This window comes from Rhinoraja longicauda, chromosome 7, assembly GCF_053455715.1.
Source record: "Rhinoraja longicauda isolate Sanriku21f chromosome 7, sRhiLon1.1, whole genome shotgun sequence".
NCBI lineage: Eukaryota > Metazoa > Chordata > Chondrichthyes > Rajiformes > Arhynchobatidae > Rhinoraja > Rhinoraja longicauda.
The window spans coordinates 72,508,922-72,531,998 of NC_135959.1; the positions used below are offsets into that span (position 1 = coordinate 72,508,922).

General features: G+C 48.3%; 1 protein-coding gene across 1 annotated transcript in view; it reads left to right on the forward strand.

Annotated features, from left to right (window-relative positions):
- The window catches only part of LOC144595647 (FRAS1-related extracellular matrix protein 2-like), a 132,888-nt gene that overhangs the window by 82,242 nt on the left and 27,569 nt on the right, over positions 1 to 23,077 (forward strand). Inside the window, exons 7-14 of the mRNA XM_078403222.1 lie at positions 1,403 to 1,552; positions 3,235 to 3,444; positions 5,930 to 6,127; positions 9,654 to 9,818; positions 10,967 to 11,149; positions 14,909 to 15,039; positions 19,080 to 19,238; positions 20,311 to 20,614. Coding sequence (XP_078259348.1) covers positions 1,403 to 1,552; positions 3,235 to 3,444; positions 5,930 to 6,127; positions 9,654 to 9,818; positions 10,967 to 11,149; positions 14,909 to 15,039; positions 19,080 to 19,238; positions 20,311 to 20,614 — 1,500 coding nt within the window. The remainder of the gene's footprint in view (positions 1 to 1,402; positions 1,553 to 3,234; positions 3,445 to 5,929; positions 6,128 to 9,653; positions 9,819 to 10,966; positions 11,150 to 14,908; positions 15,040 to 19,079; positions 19,239 to 20,310; positions 20,615 to 23,077) is intronic.

Sequence of the window (23,077 nt, forward strand, 5' to 3'; positions counted from 1 at the left end):
ATTTGGCCCATATCCATCTAAACCTTTCCTATTGATGTACCTGTCCAAATGTCTTTTGAATGTTATTATTGTACCTGCCTCAACTACCTCCTCTGGGAGCTCGTTCCATGTACCCACCACCTTCTGAGTGAAAAAGTTGCTCCTCGGGTTCCTATTAAATCTTTCCCCTCTCGCCTTAAACCTATGTCCTCTGGTTCTTGATTCCCCTACTCTGCATTCCCCCTATCTATTCTCCTCATGATTTTATACACCTCTATAAGATCACCCCTCATCCTACTGCGCTCCAAAGAAAGACCTATCCTGCCCAGCCTCTTTCTGCACTATATCTCTAAACTAAACTAAACTCAGCTGGGCAGCCAGCATCTCTGGAGAATAGGAACATGTGACATTTCGAGTCAAAACTCTTCCTCAGACTGGGAAACGTCGCCTATCCATGTTCTCCAGAGATGCTGACTGACTTGCTGAGTTACTCCAGCATTCTGTGTCTATCTTTGGTGTAAACCAGCATGGAGTCATAGAGTCATAGAGTGATACAGTGTGGAAACAGGCCCTTCGGCCCAACTTGCCCACACCGGCCAACATGTCCCAGCTACACTAGCCCCACCTGCCTGCGCTTAGACAAATATCCCTCCAAACCTGTCCTATCCATGTACCTGTCTAACTGATTCTTAAACGTTGAGATAGTCCCAGCCTCAACAAACTCCTCTGGCAGCTTCTTCCATACATCCACCACCCTTTGTGTAAAAATGTTACCCCTTAGATTCCTATTAAATCTTTTCCCCTTCATCTTGAACCTATGTCCTCTGGTCCTCGATTCCCCTACTCTGGGCAAGAGACTCTGTGCGTCTACCCAATCTATTCCTCTCATGATTTTATACACCTCACTAAGATCTCCCCTCATCCTCCTGCGCTCCGGGGAATAGAGACCCAGCCTAGTCAACCTCTCCCTTTAGCTCACACCCTCTAGTCCTGGCAACATCCTCGTAAAAGTCCGCAGTTGAAGCTGCTTCCGAGTAGATTTAGATTTAGGTTTAGATTTAGAGATACAGCGCGGAAACAGGCCCACCGAGTCCGCGCCGCCCAGCGATCCCCGCACACTAACACTATCCTTCACACACTAGGGACAGTTTTTACATTTACCCAGTCAATTAACCTACAAACCTGCACGTCTGTGGGAGGAAACCAAAGATCTCGGAGAAAACCCACGCAGGTCACGGGGAGAACGTACAAACTCCGTACAGACGGCGCCCGTAGTCAGGATCGAACCGGAGTCTCCGGCGCTGCATTCGCTGTAAGGCAGCCACTCTACCGCCGCGCCACCGTGCCACAGTAATTTTTGATCAAATCCGTACGCTGGCTCGTGTACACGTAGCTCACGGTCTTGATGCGATGTCTGTTCCAGAGCCAGTCTTTTACTTTGGCGACACGGAGTATTGGGTGGATGAGAGCGATGGCTACGTGGAGGTCCAAGTGTGGAGAACAGGGACAGACCTATCCAAGACTGCGACCGTCACTGTCCGATCCCGCAAAACACAGCCAGCCTCTGCTGAAGGTGAGCACGCCTCGGTGAACGAATGAATGAATGAATGAATGAATGAATGGATAAATGAATGAATGAATGAATGTCAAGTCAAGTCAAGTCAATTTTATTTGTATAGCACATTTAAAAACAACCCACGTTGACCAAAGTGCTGTACATCAGTTCAGGTACTAAGAAACGAACATACAATGGCACACAAACATAACAGCACATACATAAACAGTTCACAGCGCCCCCTCAGAGGGCCTCAAAGGCTAGGGAGTAGAAATAGGTTTTGAGCCTGGACTTAAAGGAGTCGATGGAGGGGGCAGTTCTGATGGGGAGAGGGATGCTGTTCCACAGTCTAGGAGCTGCAACCGCAAAAGCGCGGTCACCCCTGAGCTTAAGCCTAGACCGCGGGATAGTCAGTAGCCCCAAGTCGGCCGACCTGAGGGACCTGGAGATAGAGTGGTGGGTTAGAAGATTTTTGATATAGGGGGGGGGGGGGGCAAGCCCATTTAGGGCTTTGTATGTGAATAGGAGGAGCTTGAAGTTGATTCTGTACCGTACTGGGAGCCAGTGGAGAGAGGCCAGAATCGGGGTGATGTGGTCCCTTTTACGGGTACCCGTCAGGAGTCTCGCTGCGGCGTTTTGGACCAATTGCAGGCGGGACAGGGATGATTGGCTGATCCCAGTGTATGATTTTTTCAATGTCGTCAAATTGGAGGATGAGTTATATCCACCGGGTGGCGCCGCGATGGCTGCCTCACCTACAGTCGATCTGTCTTTTTTGTCTTTTACTTGTTGTTATTTTTGGCGTGTCTAGAAAGTCTGTGTTAGTGTCCTCTCGTTTGTTTTATGTGTGGGGGGGGGGGGGTTGGGGGAAACCATTTTTTCAATCTCTAACCTTGCCGGAGATGCGATTGTTTTCCGGATCGTATCTCCGGTCGCTCTGCGGCCCAACATCGTGGAGCTGGCGGCCTTGCTCGGGAAATTCCTCGTATGTTGCAAAACATACTTGGCTAATAAAGTATGATTACGATTATGATGATTATGATGGTAAATTAACTAATTAATTGATCAATCAATGATGGAAACATAGAAAATAGGTGCAGGAGTAGGCCATTCGGCCCTTCGATCCAGCACCACCATTCAATGTGATCACGGCTGATCATCCAAACTCAGTACCCCATTCCTCCTCTCTCCCCATATCCCCTGATTCCGTTAGCCCTAAGAGCTAAATCTAACTCTCTCTTGAAAACATCCAGTAAATTGGCCTCTGCTGCCTTCTGTGGCAGAGAATTCCACAGATTCACAACTCTCTGGGTAAAAAAGGTTTTTCCTCACCTCAGTCCTAAATGGCCTACCCTTTATTCTTAAACTGTGACTCCCCCAACATGGGTAACATTTTTCCTTCATCTAGCCTTAATACTACCCTACACACTTCTGGGGACAATTTACACTTATACCAAGCCAATTAACCTACAAACCTGTACATCTTCGGAGTGTGGGAAGAAACCGAAGTTCTCGGGGAAAACCCACGCGGTCACGGGGAGAACGTGTAAACTCCGTACAGACAGCGCCCGTAGTCGGGATCGAACCCGGGTCTCTGGCGCTGTAAGTGCTGTAAGGCAGCAACTCTACTGTTCTGTTCTATGCTCATGAATACTGACGTATGAATTTTGTGTCTTTCCAAACGTGGGCCGCTGGGCTAGCTGGTGTGGATTACGTGGGAATCAGCAGCAACCTGGACTTTGCCCCGGGTGTGAGTGTGCAGGCTCTGCGGGTGACCATCCTCGACGACCTGGGGCGGCCGGTGCTGGAGGGCACGGAGAGGTTTGAGCTGGTGCTGAGGATGCCCATGAACGGAGCCCTGGGAGAGCCCAGCAAGGTCACCGTGCTCATCAACGACTCTGTCTCTGACCGTAAGTATCTGGCATGTGGACGTTCACAAGCTCACAACTCACAGCGACAGAATTTGGCCATTTGGCCTATCGTCCACTCCATAATTCAATCATGGCTGGTCTATCTCTCCCTCTCCACCCTATTCGCATGCAGGTACAGCAGGCAGTGAAGAAAGCCAATGGAATGTTGGCCTTCATAACAAGAGGAGTTGAGTATAGGAGCAAAGAGGTCCTTCTGCCGTTGTACAGGGCCCTAGTGAGACCGCACCTGGAGTACTGTGTGCAGTTTTGGTCTCCAAATTTGAGGAAGGATATTCTTGCTATTGAGGGCGTGCAGCGTAGGTTTATTAGGTTAATTCCCGGAATGGCGGGACTGTCATATGTTGAAAGACTGGAGCGATTAGGCTTGTATACACTGGAATTTAGAAGGATGAGAGGGGATCTTATCGAAACGTATAAGATTATTAAGGGGTTGGACACATTAGAGGCAGGAAACATGTTCCCAATGTTGGGGGAGTCCAGAACAGGGGGCCACAGTTTAAGAATAAGGGGTAGGCCATTTAGAACTGTGATGAGGAAAACCTTTTCTGTGAATCTGTGGAATTCTCTGCCTTAGAAGGCAGTGGAGGCCAATTCTCTCAAATGCATTCAAGAGAGAGCTGCATAGAGCTCTTAAGGATAGCGGAGTCAGGGGGTATGGGGAGAAGGCAGGAACGGGGTGCTGATTGAGAATGATCAGCCATGATCACATTGAATGGTGGTGCTGGCTCGAAGGGCCGAATGGCCTCCTCCTGCACCTATTGTCTATTGTCTATTCTCTCCATAACCCCCGACACCCGTACTAATCAAGAATTTATCTATCTCCGCTTTAAAAATACCCAATGACTTGGCCTCCACAACCATCTCTGGCAATACATTCCACAGATTCACCACCCTCTGACTAAAGAAATTCCTCCTCACCTCCTTTTATTCTGACGCTTCGGCCTCTAGTCCTAGACTCTCCCACTAGGGGAAACATCCTCTCCACATCCACTCTATCCAGGCCTTTCACTATTCAGTAAATCCCCCTTCATCCTTCTAAACTCCAGCGAGTACAGGCCCAGAGACATTCAAAGCTCATCGTATGTTAACCCACTCATCCCTGGGATCATTCTCGTAAACCTCCTCTGGACCCTCTCCAACGCGCTAGCCCATCGCTCCTCAGACATGGGTACAAAACCGCTCACAATACTCCAAATACGGCCTCACCAAGGCCTTATAAAGCCTCAGCATTCGGTATTAACACCCAATAACATGCCACGATCAATCTCAACATTTCATGCTGAGATGTCTAATCCAGTCATTTCTGGTGCGGTTTAAGGTTGAGGCGTTATGTTACTGTTGTACGAGAAGTTGGCGGAGTGTGGTGTTCTCATGAGCAAGTTATAGAGTCGAACATCACGGAAACAGGCCCTTCAGCCCAACTTGTCAATAGACAATAGATGCAGGATTAGGCCATTTGGCCCTTCGTGCCAGCACCACCATTCCATGTGATCATGGCTGTCAATGCTGACCAAGATGCCCCACTAAACTTATCTGCATTTGGCCCATATCCCTGTAAGCCGTTCCTGTCCATGTACCTGTCCAATTGTCTTTTTACTACTATTATAGTACCTGCCTCAACTACCTCCTCTGGCAACTCACTCCATGTTTAAAAGTTGCCCCTCAGGTTCCTATCAATCTTTCCCTTCTCACCTTAAACCTATGTCCTCTGGTTCTTGATTCCCCTTTTCTGAGTAAAAGACTCTGCACATAAACCCTTTCTAATCCTCTGGTGTTCGGCTGAAAGGCCTGTTTCCATTACTCTTATGCTAAAGAGTGGGCATGACACAAGTTAACATTTACTTTGAATATTATTTTAACAATTTTCTCAGAGGAATTCTGTCTTTATCTTCCGACATATTTTCATAAACTGATACCCCCCACCCTTAAAATATCTGCACTTTCTAAAGTAAACTGTATAAAATATTAACAGATATTCAATTTTTTTGTTCACACTTAGTAAAAGCTTAACTCTGCAAATAAGTAAATTTAGCAGAAGGTAGACACAAAATGCTGGAGTAACTCAGCGGGTCAGGCAGCATCTCTGGAGAGAAGGAATGGGTGATGTTTCAGGTCGAGACCCTTCTTCAGACTGAGAGTCAGTGGAAAGGGAAACGAGAAATATAGATGGTGATACAGAGAGATGTAGAACAAATGAATGAAAGATAAACAAAAAAGGGAATAACGTGAATAACGTTTAGTGCAAGATAACGTCCAGTAAAGTCTGAACAAAGATAGTCCGAGGGTCTCCAATGAGGTAGATTGGAGGATTAGTAGCTCAGGACTGTTCTCTAGTTGATGGTAGGATGGTTCCGAGCATGGGCAGTTGGGACGAGCGTAGATGGGGCATGTTGGTCAACATGGGGTGGTTGGGCCACTGGTTTGTGTGGAGAACAATATATTAATGATTTCCTTTACCTTTTAGTGCCGAAGGTGCAGTTCAAAGAGTCGACGTACGTGGTGAAGGAAAGTGATGGCCAAGTCACAGTGGTGGTTTACCGGAGTGGGGATATCAACTACAAGTCCAGCGTGCGGTGTTACACCCGCCAAGCCTCTGCCCAGGTCATGATGGACTTTGCTGAGCGGCCAAATACAGATGAGTCTGTCATCACCTTTCTCCCAGGTACACACTCGTTCCAGCTCCACACTCCGGAGAAAGCCATACTGCACCTTCCTGTTCATAAACCACTTCATGGCCAACATCTGCCCTCCATTGGAGGCACAAGGAACTTTCGTTTAGTTCATAGACAGACGCAAATAAAACTGGAGAGCACAAGCCAATTAACCTACAAACCCGCACGTCTTTGGGATGTCAAACCCACATGGTCACGGGGAGAACTCCACACAGACAGCACCCGTAGTCAGCATCGAACTGGGGTCCCTGGCAGCTCTACCGCCGCGCCACTGTGCCGCCCCTAGTTTCCAATCTCAGCAGGTCAGAACTGCAAATGCTCGTTTACTAAGAAAGGCCACAAAGTGCTGGAGTAATTCGGCAGGTCACTGCAGCATCTCCCGGTTGCCAAATACTTTAACACCCCCTCCCATTCCCACACTGACCTTTCTGTCCTGGGCCTCCTCCACTGTCAGAGTGAGGCCCAGCGCAAACTGGAGGAACAGCACCTCATATAACGCTTGGGCAGCTTACAACAAATGTTAATTCCTCTAATTTCAAGTAATTCCTGCATTCTCTCTCCCCCCCCCCCCCCCCCAAAATCCCCCAAATCCCCACCCTTGTCGTTCTACTAGATTCCGCTGTTCGCATCCTGGTATCCCCTTTGTTTTCACCTCTTCCCCACCCAACAATGGACCATTTTGGGCTCCACCCTTCCCTGGTCATCTGTTGCCTTCCCTGATTTGTTCTGGCATTTTACGACACCCCCCCCCCCCCCCCCCCCCCACGCCCGTACTTTCAGTCTGAAGAGGGATCCTGACCTGAAACGTCACCCATCCACGTTCTCCAGAGACGCTGCCTGACCCGCTGTTACTCCAGCACTTTGTGTCTCTCTTCGCAGTAAGCCAGCACCTGCAGTTCCTTCCCGCACAATGGGCCTTTTGAAGTCTGAAGAAGGGTCCCAATGTGGTTTTTAAATTTGTGGAGGTGCCAGCACATATCATCACAGATCCAAACGCTGTCAGAGTCCGAAATACTCTCTGATTTGTAATCAGCATTAAACAACACTCAGCGGGTTAAGCAGCGTCTCTGGAGAACATGGATAGGTGATGTTTCAGGACGAGACCCTTCTTCAGAGATAACACCACGCTTCCTCTTTCCTTATCTTACAGCCTTTAATCTTTTCATCCCTTTGTCCAGCCATCTGCTAATCACCCCTCACCTGTATACACCCACAGTGCCCTCCGTAATGTTTGGGACAAAGGCCCATCATTTATTTATTTGCCCCTGCACTCCACAGTTTGAGATTTTTAATAGAAAAAATCACATGTGGTTAAAGTGCACATTGTCAGATTTTAATAAAGGCCACTTTTATACATTTTGGTTTCACTCCAAAGACGTACAGGTATGTAGGTTAATTAACTGGGCAAATGTAAACATTGTCCTTAGTGTGTGTAGGATAGTGTTAGTGTGCGAGGATCGCTGGGCGGCGCAGACCCGGTGGGCCGAAGGGCCTGTTTCTGCGCTGTACCTTTAAATCTAAATCTAAACCATGTGGAAATTACAGCTGTGTTTATACATAGTCCCCCCATTTCAGGGGCACCATAATGTTTGGGACACAGCAATGTCATGTTTAGTATTTTGTTGCATATCCTTTGCATGCAGTGACTGCTTGAACTCTGTGATTCATGGACATCACCAGTTGTTGGGTGTCTTCTCTGGTGATGCTCTGCCAGGCCTGTATTGCAGCCATCTTCCATTTATGCTTGTTTTGGGGGCTAGTCCCCTTCAGTTTTCTCTTCAGCGTATAAAAGACATGCTCAATTGGGTTCAGATCGGGTGATTGCCTTGGCCACTCAACAATTCACCATTTTTTAGCTTTGAAAAACTCCTTTGTTGCTTTAGCAGTATGTTTGGGATCATTGTCTTGCTGTAGAATGAACTGCCAGCCCAATGTGTTTTGAAGCATTTGTTTGAACTTGAGCAGATAGGATGTGTCTATACACTTCAGAATTCATTTTGCTACTACCACCAGCAGTTGTAACATCAATGAAGATAAGTGAGCCAGTACCTTCAGCAGCCATACATGCCCAGGCCATAACACTGTGTTTCACAGAAGAGGTGGTATGCTTTGGATCTTGGGCAGTTCCTTCTCTCCTCCATACTTTGCTTTTGCCATCACTCTGATACAAGTTAATCTTCGTCTCATCTGTTCACAAGACCTTTTTCCAGAACTGTGGTTGCTCTTTTAAATACTTCTTGGCAAAGGAGGCAATTAAACACACCTGAGCAATTACAAACGCCTGTGAAGCCGTGTGTCCCAAACATTATGGTGCCCTGAAATGGGGGGACTATGTATAAACACAGCTGTAATTTCTACATGGTGAAACCAAAATCTATAATTATTGTTGGACTGTGTTTTTGGGGGTTTTGGGGTTGTGTGATTTGAATGCCTATTTAATGCTTTTACTGTTGGACTGTGTTTTGGGGGTTTTTGGGGTTGGGTAATTTGGGTGCCTGTTTAGTGCTTTTATTGTTGGACTGTGTTTTTGGGGGTTTTTTGGGGGTGTAATTTTGATGCTTATTTAATGCTTTGTTGTTGGACTGTGGGTGATTGAATTAACATTTTGTTCAAGATGGCCGCGCCGTTGTGTTTGGCTGCCTGCCACTGTGTGTTTCTTTTTTTTCCTAGTCAGATGTGCAGCACTTTGGTCAACGTGGGTTGTTTTTAAATGTGCTATACAAATAAATTGACTTGACTTGACTTGACTATAAAAATGGCCTTTATTAAAATCTGACAATGTGCACTCTAACCACATGTGATTTTTTTCTATTACAAATCTCAAACTGTGGAGTTCAGAGGCAAATAAATAAATGATGGGTCTTTGGCCCAAACATTATGGAGGGCACTGTATCACTTAACAGGCTTTGTCATGCCCCCACCTCTCTTTTCAACCTTTCAACCCCCCCACGGCATCAGTCTGCAGAAAGCTCCCAACCTGAAACATCACCTATCCATGTTCTCCAGAGATGCTGAGTTACTCCAGCACTCTGGTTTTTTTTGTAAACCGTCATCTGCAGTTCCTTGTGTCTCCAAGTTTGTCCAACCCCTTCTTATTGCCAATACCCTCCATTATTACCAAAGATACAAGAGGAACAAGGTAGACCACTCGACCCTAAAAACCGTAGTATGTCATGACGCCATTTTAGTAGGCAGAAATTTGCAGAAACATTTTTTTAAATCTGTGAATTGATAGATGAGATATATTCTGCATTTTAGCGGTATCATCACACATACTGTTCCCCCAAAACACTGATTACACTGCGAGCGGCGGGTTTTGCCTACTAAAATGGCTCCTTTGCGTATTACACTTCAGTATAGGCGATTTCAACAGAGTGGGCCATCTTGTTCCCCTAGTATCTTTGATTATTGCTATGTTTCTGGAAGATTCCTTTTGCTGTGTGTGATTCGTTTTAAAGCAAGCAGCATGAACTGCTCACCTTGAAGTCTCCAAATACTTTCTGTGATGTTACACAGGTGAGATTGAGAAGCCGTGCACCGTGACTCTGAGTGACGACTCCGTACATGAAGAAGTTGAGGAGTTGAGGTTGGTTCTCGGCTCGCCGAAGAGTGAGTCTTCATTTGGTGCCTCGATTGGTGGCATCAACGAAACTCTGATAAAGATCACGGACAAAGCTGACAGTGAGTTTCACGGCAGACGACCCCAGTCATGAATGAATGAATGAATGAGTGAATTGATGAGTGAATGAATGGATGGATGAATGGATGGATGGATGAGTGAATGAATGTGAGTGAGTGAATGGATGAGTGAATGAATGGATGGATGAGTGAACGAATGAATGGATGGATGGATGAGTGAATGAATGGATGGATGGATGGATGGATGGATGAGTGAATGAATGGATGGATGGATGAGTGAATGAATGGATGGATGAAGTGAATGAATGGATGAATGAATGAATGAATGGATGAGTGAATTGATGAGTGAATGAATGGATGGTTGGATGAATGAATGAATGGATGAATGGATGAGTGAATGAATGGATGGATGGATGAGTGAATGAATGGATGAGTGAACGAATGGATGGATGGATGGATGAGTGAATGAATGGATGAGTGAATGAATGGATGGATGGATGAGTGAATGAATGGATGATTGAATGAATGGATGAGTGAATGGATGGATGAATCAATCAATTAATTAATTAATTAATGAGTGAATGAATGAGTGAATGAATACTTCATTGTCACATGTGACAAGTGACAGTGATATTTTTTGTTGTGGATACCCACGGTATGCAAAGAGTCGCCACATAAAGGGTGCCCACAAAGCTACAAAGTATCCCGCGCTAGGCCCCCCTTTATTCTCCCCCCGCCCCCCCACTTTTGGGTCCCCCCCCCAGGCCAGGTTCTCCTTTGTTCTTTGACCCCACTCATGACGCCTTTCCCACGCCAGGTCCTCCTTTGTTCTTCCTTACCCCCTGACGACGGTCCCTCCACACCAGGTCCTCCTTCATTCTCCCCCCCCCTGACGACAATCCCCTCCACGCCAGGTCCTCCTTTATTCTTGCCCCCTGACGACAGTCCCCAACACGCCAGGTCCTCCTTGATTCTTCCCCCCCTGATGCCGATCCCCCCACGCCAGGTCCTCCTTGATTCTCCCCCCCCCCCCCCCCTGATGACAGTCCCCCCACGCCAGGTCCTCCTTGATTCTCCCCCCCTCACGGCGCTCCAGGTCCTCCTTTATTCCCGGCGCTGCATCCTCCGGCCCTTTCTCTCCCCGTGTTGCCCTGGACTATCTGAACTGCTCTTCTGCTTCTTGATTACAGAAGCCGTCATCAAATTTGGAGAGGCCAAGTTTAGTATCAGCGAACCGAAGGAGCCCGGGCAGATCGCAGTTGTCAAAATCCCCGTGCTACGCCAAGGAGACGTGTCCAAGGTGTCCATTGTGCGAGTCCACACAAAAGATGGGTCGGCCGTCTCTGGAGAAGACTATAACCCCCTGTCTGAAGGTATGGCTATTGGCAGTGGCTCACCTTGTACTAGAATTACTGTACATCTGGTCATAGAGTCGCACAGCACAGAAGCAGGTCCTTCGGCTCATCTCGTCCATGCCAACCATGATGCCCCATCTACACTTGTCCCACCTGACCACATTTAGTCCATATCCCTCTTAACCTTTCCTATCCATGTACCTGTCCAAATGTCTTTTAAATGTTAGAAACATAGACATAGAAACATAGAAAATAGATGCAGGAGGAGGCAATTCGGCCCTTCGAGCATTGTGATCATGGCTGACCATCCGCAATCAGTAACCCGTGCCTGCCTTCTCCCCATATCCCTTGATTCCACTACCCCCTAGAGCTCTATCTCACTCTCTTTTAAATTCATCCAGTGAATTGGCCTCCACTGCCCTCTGTGGCAGAGAATTCCACAAATTCACAACTCTCTGGGTGAAACAATTTCTTCTCACCTCAGTTTTAAATGGCCTCCCCTTTATTCTTACACTGTGTCGCCTGGTTCTGGACTTCCCCCAACATTGGGAACATTCTTCCTGCATCGAGCTTGTCCAGTCCTTTCTTAATTTTACACGTCTCTATAAGATCCCCTCTCATCCTTCTAAATTCCAGTGAATACAAGCCCTGTCTTTCCAATCTTTCCTCATGTGGCAGTCCCGCCATCCCGGGGATTAACCTCGTGAACCTACGCTGCACTGCCTCAATAGCAAGGACGTCCTTCCTCAAATTGTTGTTATAGGACCTGCCTCAACCACCTCCTCTTGTGTTTTAGGTACTTATGGTGAGATTAAGCTGGTAATCTCCATGTAGTTTGTGGTATTCAACCCGTCGAGCATGACGTTTGTGCGTTTTGACTGCTGTCGGGTTTGGAGTAAATATCCGGGAATATTAACCACAGTAATAACACACAACGGATGTGCATATGAAGGTGGACACAAAATGCTGGAGTAACTCAGCGGGACAGGCAGCATCTCTGGAGAGAAGGAATGGGTGACGTTTCGGGTCAAGACCCTTCTTCAGACTGATGTCGGGGGGGGGTGGGCGGGACAGAGATATGAAAACAAAGAGATATGAAGCTTTGTTTTGAGGGGGCGGAACAGAGGTGCAGCGGGTAGAGCTGCTGCCTCACTGCGCCAGAGACCCGGGTTCAATCCTGACCTCGGGGTTGTCTGTGTACAGTTTGTACGTTCTCTGGCTTCTGCAGGAAAAAAAAAACTGCAACAAAAAAAAAATTGTTCGACACATCTCCTTTGAAATTTGTCCTCTCACCTTAAACCTATACCCTCCAGTCTTTGACATTTCCACCCAGGATAAAGGTTGTGACTGTCTACCCGATTTAGAACTGAGATGAGGAAAAACTTTTTCAGTCAGAGAGTTGTGAATCTGTGGAATTCTCTGCCTCAGAAGGCAGTGGAGGCCAATTCGTTGGATGCTTTCAAGAGAGAGCTAGATAGAGCTCTTAAGGATAGCGGAGTCAGGGGGTGTGGGGAGAAGGCAGGAACGGGGTACTGATTGAGAATGATCAGCCATGATCACATTGAATGGCGGTGCTGGCTCGAAGGGCCGAATGACCTCCTCCTGCACCTATTGTCTATTGTCGATGCCTCATAATTTTACATGCATCTCCCCTCAACCTATGCCATTTCAGAGAAACCAAGTCTGTCCAACCTCTCCCTGTAGCAAATACTCCCTAATCCAGGCAGCGTTCTTGTAAAGCTCTGCACTGTCTACCAAGCCTCCACGTCCTTCTTGGAATGGGGTTGACCACAACTGCAAGCAATGCTCCAAAAGGAGCTCAACCAAAGTCCAATAAAGCTGCATCATGACTTCCTGACTCTTACACTCAAAGACACCCCTTTCATGACCAACCCTTTGCTACCTCAGCGTTTGAAATCACGCAGAAGTTTCCTCTCTTCTGTCCATCCCCTGGACTGCAGTGCATCGTCCAGAAGGCTCAGACTCTGGGAAGAGAGACTGGAGAAATCTCCCGAAGACACTCACATGGCAATCGATCCCTCTGAGAAACTCCCACCAGGTTCCGACCAACCGTGGGTAACCTGGCGCCGTCTCAACAGACTGCGGACAGGCGTGGGGAGGAGTAAATCGAACGTGCTGAAGTGGGGATACACTGAAGATGCGGCAGACTGCCAGTGTGGACGGGGCCTCCAGACTATGGAACATCTCCTGAGCTGTGACGTGCTGCATGACACACGCACTGTAAAGGATCTTGCAGATGCCAACCACGTGCCACTAAAATTTGCTCGCTGTTGGCAAACAGCTGTGTGATGACACGAATAAATAAATAAATGCCACGACCAACGAAGGCAAGCACACCAAATGCCCTTTGGACCTCTGTATCTACTTGGGCTGCCAATTTCAGGGAGTCTTGAACCCCATCATCCCTCGGTATACGAGGCCAATGGCAATGTAGCACAATGAACTAAAGTCCATTACTGTCTTTAAACATTTGAGAAAACTGCGCTATCATGCTCACACGTGAAGTATCCATCTTGGGCAGTACTATCTCTGCAGAACGATCCATTGTACGGAGGGATCGTGGGGCCCAGATCCATAGAATCACACAGCACAGAAACAGGCCCTTCGGCCCAACTCATCCATGCTGTCCAAGGTGCCCCATCTACACTGGTCCCTCCTGCCCGTTTTTATCCCACATCCCTCTAACCTTTCCTATCCATGTACCATAAGAAGATAACTGCAGATGCTGGTACAAATCGAAGGTATTTATTCACAAAATGCTGGAGTAACTCAGCAGGTCAGGCAGCATCTCGGGAGAGAAGGAATGGGTGACGTTTCGGGTCGAGACCCTTCTTCAGTCTGAAGAAAGGTCTCGACCTAAAACGTCACCCATTCCTTCTCTCCCGAGATGCTGCCTGACCTGCTGAGTTACTCCAACATTTTGTGAATAAATACTATCCATGTACCTGTCCAAATGTCTTTTAACTGTCATCATTGTACCTGCCTTAACTACCTGGCAGCTCGTTCCATACACCCATCACCCTCTGTGTGGAAAAAGTTGCCCCTCAGGTTCAAATTACATTTTTCCCCTCTCAGCTTAAACCTGTGTCATCTGGTTCTTGATTCCCCTACGCTGGTAAAAGACTGTGCATTCACCCTATTTATTCCCCTCATGATCATGTACAAAATTATACGATCACCCCTCAGCCTCCTGTGCTCCAGGGATTAATCATGTATCTCTGGTCGGCGTGGACTGGTAGGGCCGGACAGGCCTGTTTCCATGCTGTAGTTGTTATATGTTATATATATGTTGTATTGTCATGTATTATAATGTATTTGTACCTTGTGGGCGGCTCGATTATAATCATGTGCAGTCTATCTGCTGACTGATTATCACACAACAAAATCTATTCACTGGTACCCCAGTGAGTTAGATTTAGCTCTTCGGGCTAAATGAATCAAGGGATACGGGGAGAAAGCAGGAACGGGGTACTGATTTTGGACGATCAGCCGTGATCATATTGAATGGCGGTGCTGGCTCGAAGGGCCGAATGGCCTCCTCCAGCACCTATATTCTATCTTTCGATGTTTCTATGTTACACGTGACAATAAAGTGGACTAAACTAGTCCTAACCCGCCCAACCTCTCCCTGTAGTTCAGCCCCTTGAGAGCTGGCCACATCCTCGTGAATCTTCCCAGCTCACAGCTCCCTGAAAGAGGCAGCACAAGTAGGCAGGCCTGGCGTGTGACGAGCTGACTGTTCTTGATTTGTTCCAGATGTCCAGTTTAAGGAAGGTGACATTCAGCACTTTGTGGAGGTCGAGGTCCTGTACGATGGGCTGAGAGAAATGCGGGAGGCGTTCACTGTTCACCTGAAACCTGATGAGAACATGGTGGCAGAAATACAGGTACGATGGTGGGGGACACGTGTGTGTGTGTGTGGGGGACACGTGTGTGTGTGGCAGCAGTAGCAGCAGGGCCAGTGACAGATTCAGTGCCAATGTTGAAGATCGTTATTAGTGAGGAAACTGTTACCTGCTGCCACAGGACATGCACCATGAACAGCTCCTCCTTCTCCTCTCTCCTGTCCGGCAGAAGGTACAGAAGCTTGAAAGCGCGCACCACCAGACTCAGGAACAGTTTCTTCCCCTCTATTATCAGAGGGCGGCACGGTGGCGCGGTGGTAGAGTTGCTGCCTTACAGCGAATGCAGCGCCGGAGACTCAGGTTCGATCCTGACTACGGGCGCCGTCTGTACGGAGTTTGTAAGTTCTCACTGTGACCTGCGTGGGTTTTCTCCGAGATCTTCGGTTTCCTCCCACACTCCAAAGACGTGGGTAAATGTAAAAATTGTCCCTAGTGTGTGTAGGATAGTGTTAGTGTGCGGGGATCGCTGGGCGGCGCGGACTCGGTGGGCCGAAGGGCCTGTTTCCGCGCTGTATCTCTAAATCTAAAAAAAAAATCAGGCTTCTAAACAGTCCTTCTATAATAATAATAATATAATAATAATATTCATTTATTGTCATTGCAACGAGTACAACGAAATTAAAAAATTGCCAATCCTGACGGTGCGTACAAACATATATGCAATAAATGCAAAAACAAATAAATACATAAATACAATTAAATACAATTATATTAAGTACAAGATTTTTTAACGGTGTTGCCTAGTGCAAAGGTAGTGTTCAGTTCTCGTATGGCCCTGGGGTAAAAACTGTTCTTAAGTCTGTTTGTTCGGGATTTGATCGACCTGAAACGTCGACCAGAGGGCAGATGAACAAACAGACGGTGGCCGGGGTGGGATGGATCTTTTATTATTTTGCCTGCTCTACTGAGGCAGCGTAGGCTGAACAGGTGCTCCAGGGAGGGCAGTGAGCAGCCGATGATCTTCTGGGCCGTCGTGATGACCCTCTGAAGGGCCTTCCTGTCCTTTTCTGAGCAGCTGGCATACCATGTGGTTATACAGTATGCCAGCACACTCTCGATGGAGCAGCGATAGAAGGACAACATGAGCTTCTCCTGCAGGTTGGTTTTCCTGAGGATCCTCAGGAAGTGGAGTCTCTGCTGTGCCTTCTTTACTGTGGTGATGGTGTTGGTAGACCAGGTAAGATCCTCTGCGATGTGCGTACCCAGGAACCTGAAAGCTGGTACCCTTTCCACACAGACCCCATTGATGTAGAGTGGGTCGTAGTCTACACTGGTTTTTCTAAAGTCAATTATAAGTTCCTTTGTTTTGGAGGAGTTCAGGACCAGATTGTTCACTGAACACCATGCTGCCAGCCTTTGGATTTCATCCCTATAGGCTGTCTCATCTCCTTCTGAGATGAGTCCAACCACAGTCGTGTCATCCGCGAACTTGATGATGGTGTTGGTGGGATGGGTGGGGGCGCAGTCGTGAGTGTAGAGGGAGTAAAGGATGGGGCTCAACACACAGCCCTGTGGTGAGCTGGTGCTCAGTGTAATGGTGGAGGAGAGGTGAGGGCCTATTTTGACGGTCTGGGGGCGGTTGGTCAGGAAGTCCTTGATCCATTGGCAGATGGTTTGGGAAAATCCAAGGTCGGAAAGTTTGGTGACCAGTCTGCTCGGGATGACCGTGTTAAAGGCAGAGCTGAAGTCGAGGAAGAGCATCCTCACATAGCTCCCCTGGTGTTCAAGCTAGGGTACTGTCCGATTCACCTCTACCCCATTGCGGACATTGGACTTTATCTCTGGAACTGATGGGCTACAATGCTGAGAACTATATTCTGCACTCTGTATCTTCCCCTTTGCTCTACCTATTGTACTTGAGTTTGGCTTGATTGTATTTATCCTTAGTGTTATTTGACCCGTTAGCATGCAAAACCAAGCATTTCACTGTACCTCGATACATATCATATCATATCATATATATACAGCCGGAAACAGGCCTTTTCGGCCCACCAAGTCCGTGCCGCCCAGCGATCCCCGTACATTAACACTATACTACACCCACTAGGGACAATTTTTACATTTGCCCAGCCAATTAACCTACAAACCTGTACGTCTTTGGAGTGTGGGAGGAAACCGAAGATCTCGGAGAAAACCCACGCGGGTCACGGGGAGAACGTACAAACTCCGTACAGGCGGCGCCCGTAGTCAGGATCGAACCTGAGTCTCCGGCGCTGCATTCGCTGTAAAGCAGCAACTCTACCGCTGCGCTACCGTGCCGCCATGTGATGACAATAAACCTAAACCTATGATCTGAGGATAGACACAAAAAGCTGGAGTGACTCAGTGGGTCAGACAGCATCTCTGGAGAAAAGGCAGGAAAATAACTGCAGATGCTGGTTCAAATCGAAGGTATTTATTCACAAAATGCCGGAGTAACTCAGCGGGTCAGGCAGCATCTCAGGAGAGAAGGAATGGGTGACGTTTCGGGTCCCGAAACGTCACCCATTCCTTCTCTCCTGAGATGCTGCCTGACCCGCTGAGTTACTCCAGCATTTTGTGTCTCCCTTCTCTGGAGCAGAGAAATTTGTGACATTTCAGTTCAAGACCCTTTCCAAACTGAGAGTCAGGGGAAAGGGAAACGAGAGATATAGTCGGTGATGTAGGACAAAAGAATGAAAGATATGCAAAAAAAGCAACGACGATCAAGGGAACCGGCCATTGTTAGCTGTGGGCCAGGTGGAAACGAATACAGACAAGACCATCCCTGAGGTGGAAGATGGAGGTGCAGGCATCGAGGAAACACATGTGGCTGTGGTAGAGAGTCTGGGTCAAAGCGTGGTCGGAGAGCAGGAGGAATTACAGAGAGGGAGCGGCAGAGGGAGAGGCAACTCCAACAGCCTGACCGCGGGAGAAGACGGCAGGGAAGAGAAAAATACATCCTGGCCTTCCATCACAGTGAGGAGGGACTGGAGGAGACTCACTGTGATGGATGTTTCTTTTGTTTGGTGTTAGTTTATGATTGTATGGCATACTGTATAACCACATGGTATGCCAGCTGCTCAGAAAAGGACAGGAAGGCCCTTCAGAGGGTCATCACGACGGCCCAGAAGATCATCGGCTGCTCACTGCCCTCCCTGGAGCACCTGTTCAGCCTACGCTGCCTCAGTAGAGCAGGCAAAATAATAAAAGATCCATCCCACCCCGGCCACCGTCTGTTTGTTCATCTGCCTTCTGGTCGACGTTTCAGGTCGATCAAATCCCGAACAAAGAGACTTAAGAACAGTTTTTACCCCAGGGCCATACGAGAACTGAACACTACCTTCTGCACTAGGCAACACTGTTAAAACTTTTGTACTTAATATATTTGTATTTATTTGTTTTGCATTTATTGCATATATGTTTTTACGCACCGTCAGGATTGGCTATTTTTTAATTTCGTTGTACTCGTTGCAATGACAATAAATGAATATTATTATTATTATTATTATCATCATATCATCATCATATCATATATATACAGCCGGAAACAGGCCTTTTCGGCCCTCCAAGTCCGTGCCGCCCAGCGATCCCCGCACATTAACACTATCTTACACCCACCAGGGACAATTTTTACATTTACCCAGCCAATTAACCTACATACCTGTACGTCTTTGGAGTGTGGGAGGAAACCGAAGATCTCGGAGAAAACCCACGCAGGTCACGGGGAGAACATACAAACTCCGTACAGACGGCGCCCGTAGTCAGGATCGAACCTGAGTCTCCGGCGCTGCATTCGATGTAAAGCAGCAACTCTACCGCTGCGCTACCGTGCCGCCCATATTGCATTTTTATTGATTATTCTTATTGGTCTTATTGTTGAACTGCGGGTAATTTTTCATTTCACTGCACATTTATGTGTGCGTGACAAATAAATGACTATTGACGTTGCAGAACTCTCATCGGAGAGAGGAGGAGAGGAGGGGCGAGGCAGATCTTTCCCTCGGTTGTGTGCGGCTTGCCCGGAGGGAGGGCAGCTTACCGTCTCCACCATTGTCTTGCAGATAAACAAAGCGATCGTGTACATTGAGGAGATGAACAGCATGGCTGACGTGATGTTCCCCTCGGTGCCACAAGTGGTCTCCCTGCTCATCTACGACGATACCTCCCGGGCCAAGGAGAGCCCCAGCCCTCCGGCTGGCTACCCCCTCATCTGTGTCACCGTACGTATCGCCGCTCTAACGGCCCACAGCGCCGAGCTCCTGCCGCCACGGTGGCGCCAAACACGTGCCTGTGTCGGAATGTGCTGTCTGTGTGGAGTTTGCACGTTTAAAACACATTTCGGCAGGTGTATGGGTAGGATAGATTTAGAGAGGTATGCACCAGGGCGTGCAGCGTAGGTTTACTAGGTTAATTCCCGGAATGGCGGGACTGTCGTATGTTGAAAGACTAGGTCGACTAGGCTTGTATACACTGGAATTTAGAAGGATGAGAGGGGATCTTATCGAAACATATAAGATTATTAAGGGGTTGGACACGTTAGAGGCAGGAAACATGTTCCCGATGTTGGGGGAGTACAGAACAAGGGGCCACAGTTTAAGAATAAGAGGTAGGCCATTTAGAACTGAGATGAGGAAAAAAACCTTTTCAGTCGGAGAGTTGTGAATCTGTGGAATTCTCTGCCTCAGAAGGCAGTGGAGGCCAATTCTCTGAATGCATTCAAGAGAGAGCTGGATAGAGCTCTTAAGGATAGCGGAGTCAGGGGGTATGGGGAGAAGGCAGGAACGGGGTACTGATTGAGAATGATCAGCCATGATCACATTGAATGGCGGTGCTGGCTCGAAGGGCCGAATGGCCTCCTCCTGCACCTATTGTCTATTGCCTAAATGCAGGCAGGTGGGATTCGTGTGGATGGGGCATCTCGGTTGGCATGGATGGAATGGGCCGAGTGGCCTGTTTCTATGCTGCATGACAATGACTATAGGGGGCCCAGTGGCGCAGCAGTAGAGCTGCTGCCTCACAGCGCCAGAGACCCGGGTTCGATCCTGACTACGGTTGCTGTCTGTACGGATTTTGTACCTTCTATCTGTGACCGCGTTGGTTTCCTCCCGCACTCCAAAGACGTACAAGTTTGGAGGTTAATTGGCTTTGGTGAAATTGTAGATTGTCGCTGGAGTGTGGTATAGTGCAAGTGTACAGGGCGATCGCTGGACTCGGTGGGCTGAAGCCTAAAGTCTAGAGTCTGTATAAATGCTCTTGAATGGTCGGTCTCCTCATTGGATTTCTCCCCGTCAGGCGTGCAATCCTAAATATGCTGATTACGACAGAACTGGGTCGATCTGCGGCAGTGAGAACATCAACGACACTCTGAGCCGTTACCGGTGGCTGGTCAGCGCTCCGACGGGCCACGACGGGGTGACCAGCCCCCTGAGGGAGGTGGACTCCAACACCTTCTTCACCTCCTCCAAGATGATCACCCTCGACTCCATCTACTTCCAGGCGGGCTCCCGAGTGCAGTGCGCGGCCCGCGCTGTCAATGCCAATGGCGATGAGGGCCTTGAACTATCCAGCCCCATCATCACCGTCAGCACCACAGAAGGTAACGCACACATGGAAGATCGACTACATATCATGGAATAGATGGCTGAGGCAGCTACTGTCCGTCTTCTGGCCGCCAAGGGTTACGGGGAGAAGGCCGGAAAACGGAAATACGAGTCAGAGATCAGCCATGACTGAACGGCGGTCTAAGCTCGATGGGCCGAATGGCCTGATTCTACTCCTATAACTTGTGAACTATCCCACCATTTAAGAAACATTTAGACGGGTACATGGATAGGAAAGGTTTGGAGGGAGTATAAGAAAATAACTGCAGATGCTGGTACAAATCGATTTATTCACAAAATGCTGGAGTAACTCAGCAGGTCAGGCAGCATCTCGGTAGAGAAGGAATGGGTGACGTTTCGGGTCGAGACCCTTCTTCAGACTTCTTCAGACTGAAGAAGGGTCTCGACCCGAAACGTCACCCATTCCTTCTCTCCCGAGATGCTGCCTGACCTGCTGAATTACACCAGCATTTTGTGAATGAAAAGGTTTGGAGGTATGTGGGCCAAACGCAGGCTGGTGGGACCAGTGTAGATGGGGTATCTTGGTCAGAATGGGCAGGTTGGTACGAAGGGCCTGTTTCCGTGCAGTCTAACTCTGTACACATGTCAGACACAAGGACTTGTAGATGATGGTTTCAAAAAAAAAGACATAGATAGCTTGATAGTTTATTGTCACGTGTACTGAGGTACAGTGAAAATCTTTTTTGTTGTGTGCTAAATACTCGGTGGAAAGACTACACATGATTACAATCAAGCCGTCCACAGTGTGCAGGTACAGGATAAAGGGAATAACATTTACTGCAAGATAAAGTCTGATTAAAGACAGCCTGGGGGACTCCAGTGAGGTAGCTCAGGATCGCTCCAGTTGGTGAGTGGATGGTTCAGTCGCCTGATAACAGCTGGGAACAAACTGTCCCTGAATCTGGAGGCGTGCGTATTTTCACACTTCTGTACCTCGTGCCTGATGGGAGAGGGGAGAAGTGGGAGAGGCCGGGGTGAGACTGGTCCTTGATTCTGCTGCAGACACACGAGTACAGAAGACTTGTGATGTGCAGAGGGACCTTGAGGTCTGAGTCCATAACTCCCTGAAAGTGGCGACACCAAGATGGAATGGTGAAGGGAGCACATGGTATGGTTGCCTTCATCGGTCGGGGCACTGGGTGTAAGAGTCGAGAAGTCACGATGCCACTCCTATCGGACTTTGGTTAGATCCCAGTTGGAGTGTTGCGTGCATTTCTAGTCGACCCGTTGCAGGAAGCATGTGGGGGCTTTGGAGAGGGTGCAGAGGAGGTTTACCAGAATGACTGAGAGTGCTGGACTAACTCAGCGGGTCAGGCAGCATCTGTGGAGAACATGGACAGGCGACGTTTCACAGAGTGCTGGAGTAACTCAGCGGGTCAGGCAGCATCTGTGGAGAACATGGATAGGTGACGTTTCACAGAGTGCTGGAGTAACTCAGCAGGTCAGGCAGCATCTCTGGAGAACATGGAAAGGTGACGTTTCACAGAGTGCTGGAGTAACTCAGCAGGTCAGGCAGCTTCTCTGGAGAACATGGATAGGCAATGTTTCAAGTTGGGACTCTTCTTCGGATGGAATAGGGGGGAGAAAACTGGAAGGGAGGTGGGGTTGGGACAACGTCAGGCCAGTGATAGGTGGGTACAGGTGAGGGGAGGGAGGGGGGTTGTTTGTCAGATGATTTTAACAGGGGGCCGGAGATGAAAAGAGTAAAGATAGTGAAGTGAGATGGGGATGGAGGAGGCCCAAGATGTGAAGCCAGAGGGAGGAATGTAGGTGGAAGGGTGGGGGGGGGGGGGGGGAGGAAAGCGAAAAGGAGAAATGGGCTTGAGTCCAGCTGGGAGACAGGGACGAGAGAAGAGGGGGGAATTGCTTGCAGATTTGTTGCCTGAAACTGGAGAATTTAATGTTCATACCGTTGGGTTGTAAACTATCCAAGCAGACTACGAGGGGCTGTTCCTCCAGTTTGCGTGTGGCCTCACTCTCGCAAAGGAGGAAGCTTTGAAGAGTTTTGTTATAAACTAGCAACCATGAGGGGAATAGTTATGGTGAATTCACAGTCTTTTACCCAGGGTCGGGGAATCAAGAACCAGAGGGCATAGGTTGAAGGCGAGAGGGTAAAGATTTAATGGGAACCTGAGGGGGAACTTTTCCCACACAGACGGTGGTGGGTGTATGGAACGAGCTGCCAGAGGAAATAGTTAAGGCAGATACTCCAACAGCACTAAAGACATTTGGACAGCTACATGGATAGGAAATGTTTGGAAGGATGTGGGCCAAACGCAGGCAGGTGGGCAGTTTAGATGATAGTTGGTCGGCATGGGCAAAGTTTGTTTGAAGGGCCTGTTTCCGTGCTGTGTGACTCTATAAGGTGTTCATGAGAACTCCAAATGCAGCCTCGCTAAGTTTTCTGTACAAGAGCAACAGTGGGCAAGTTGGGCTGT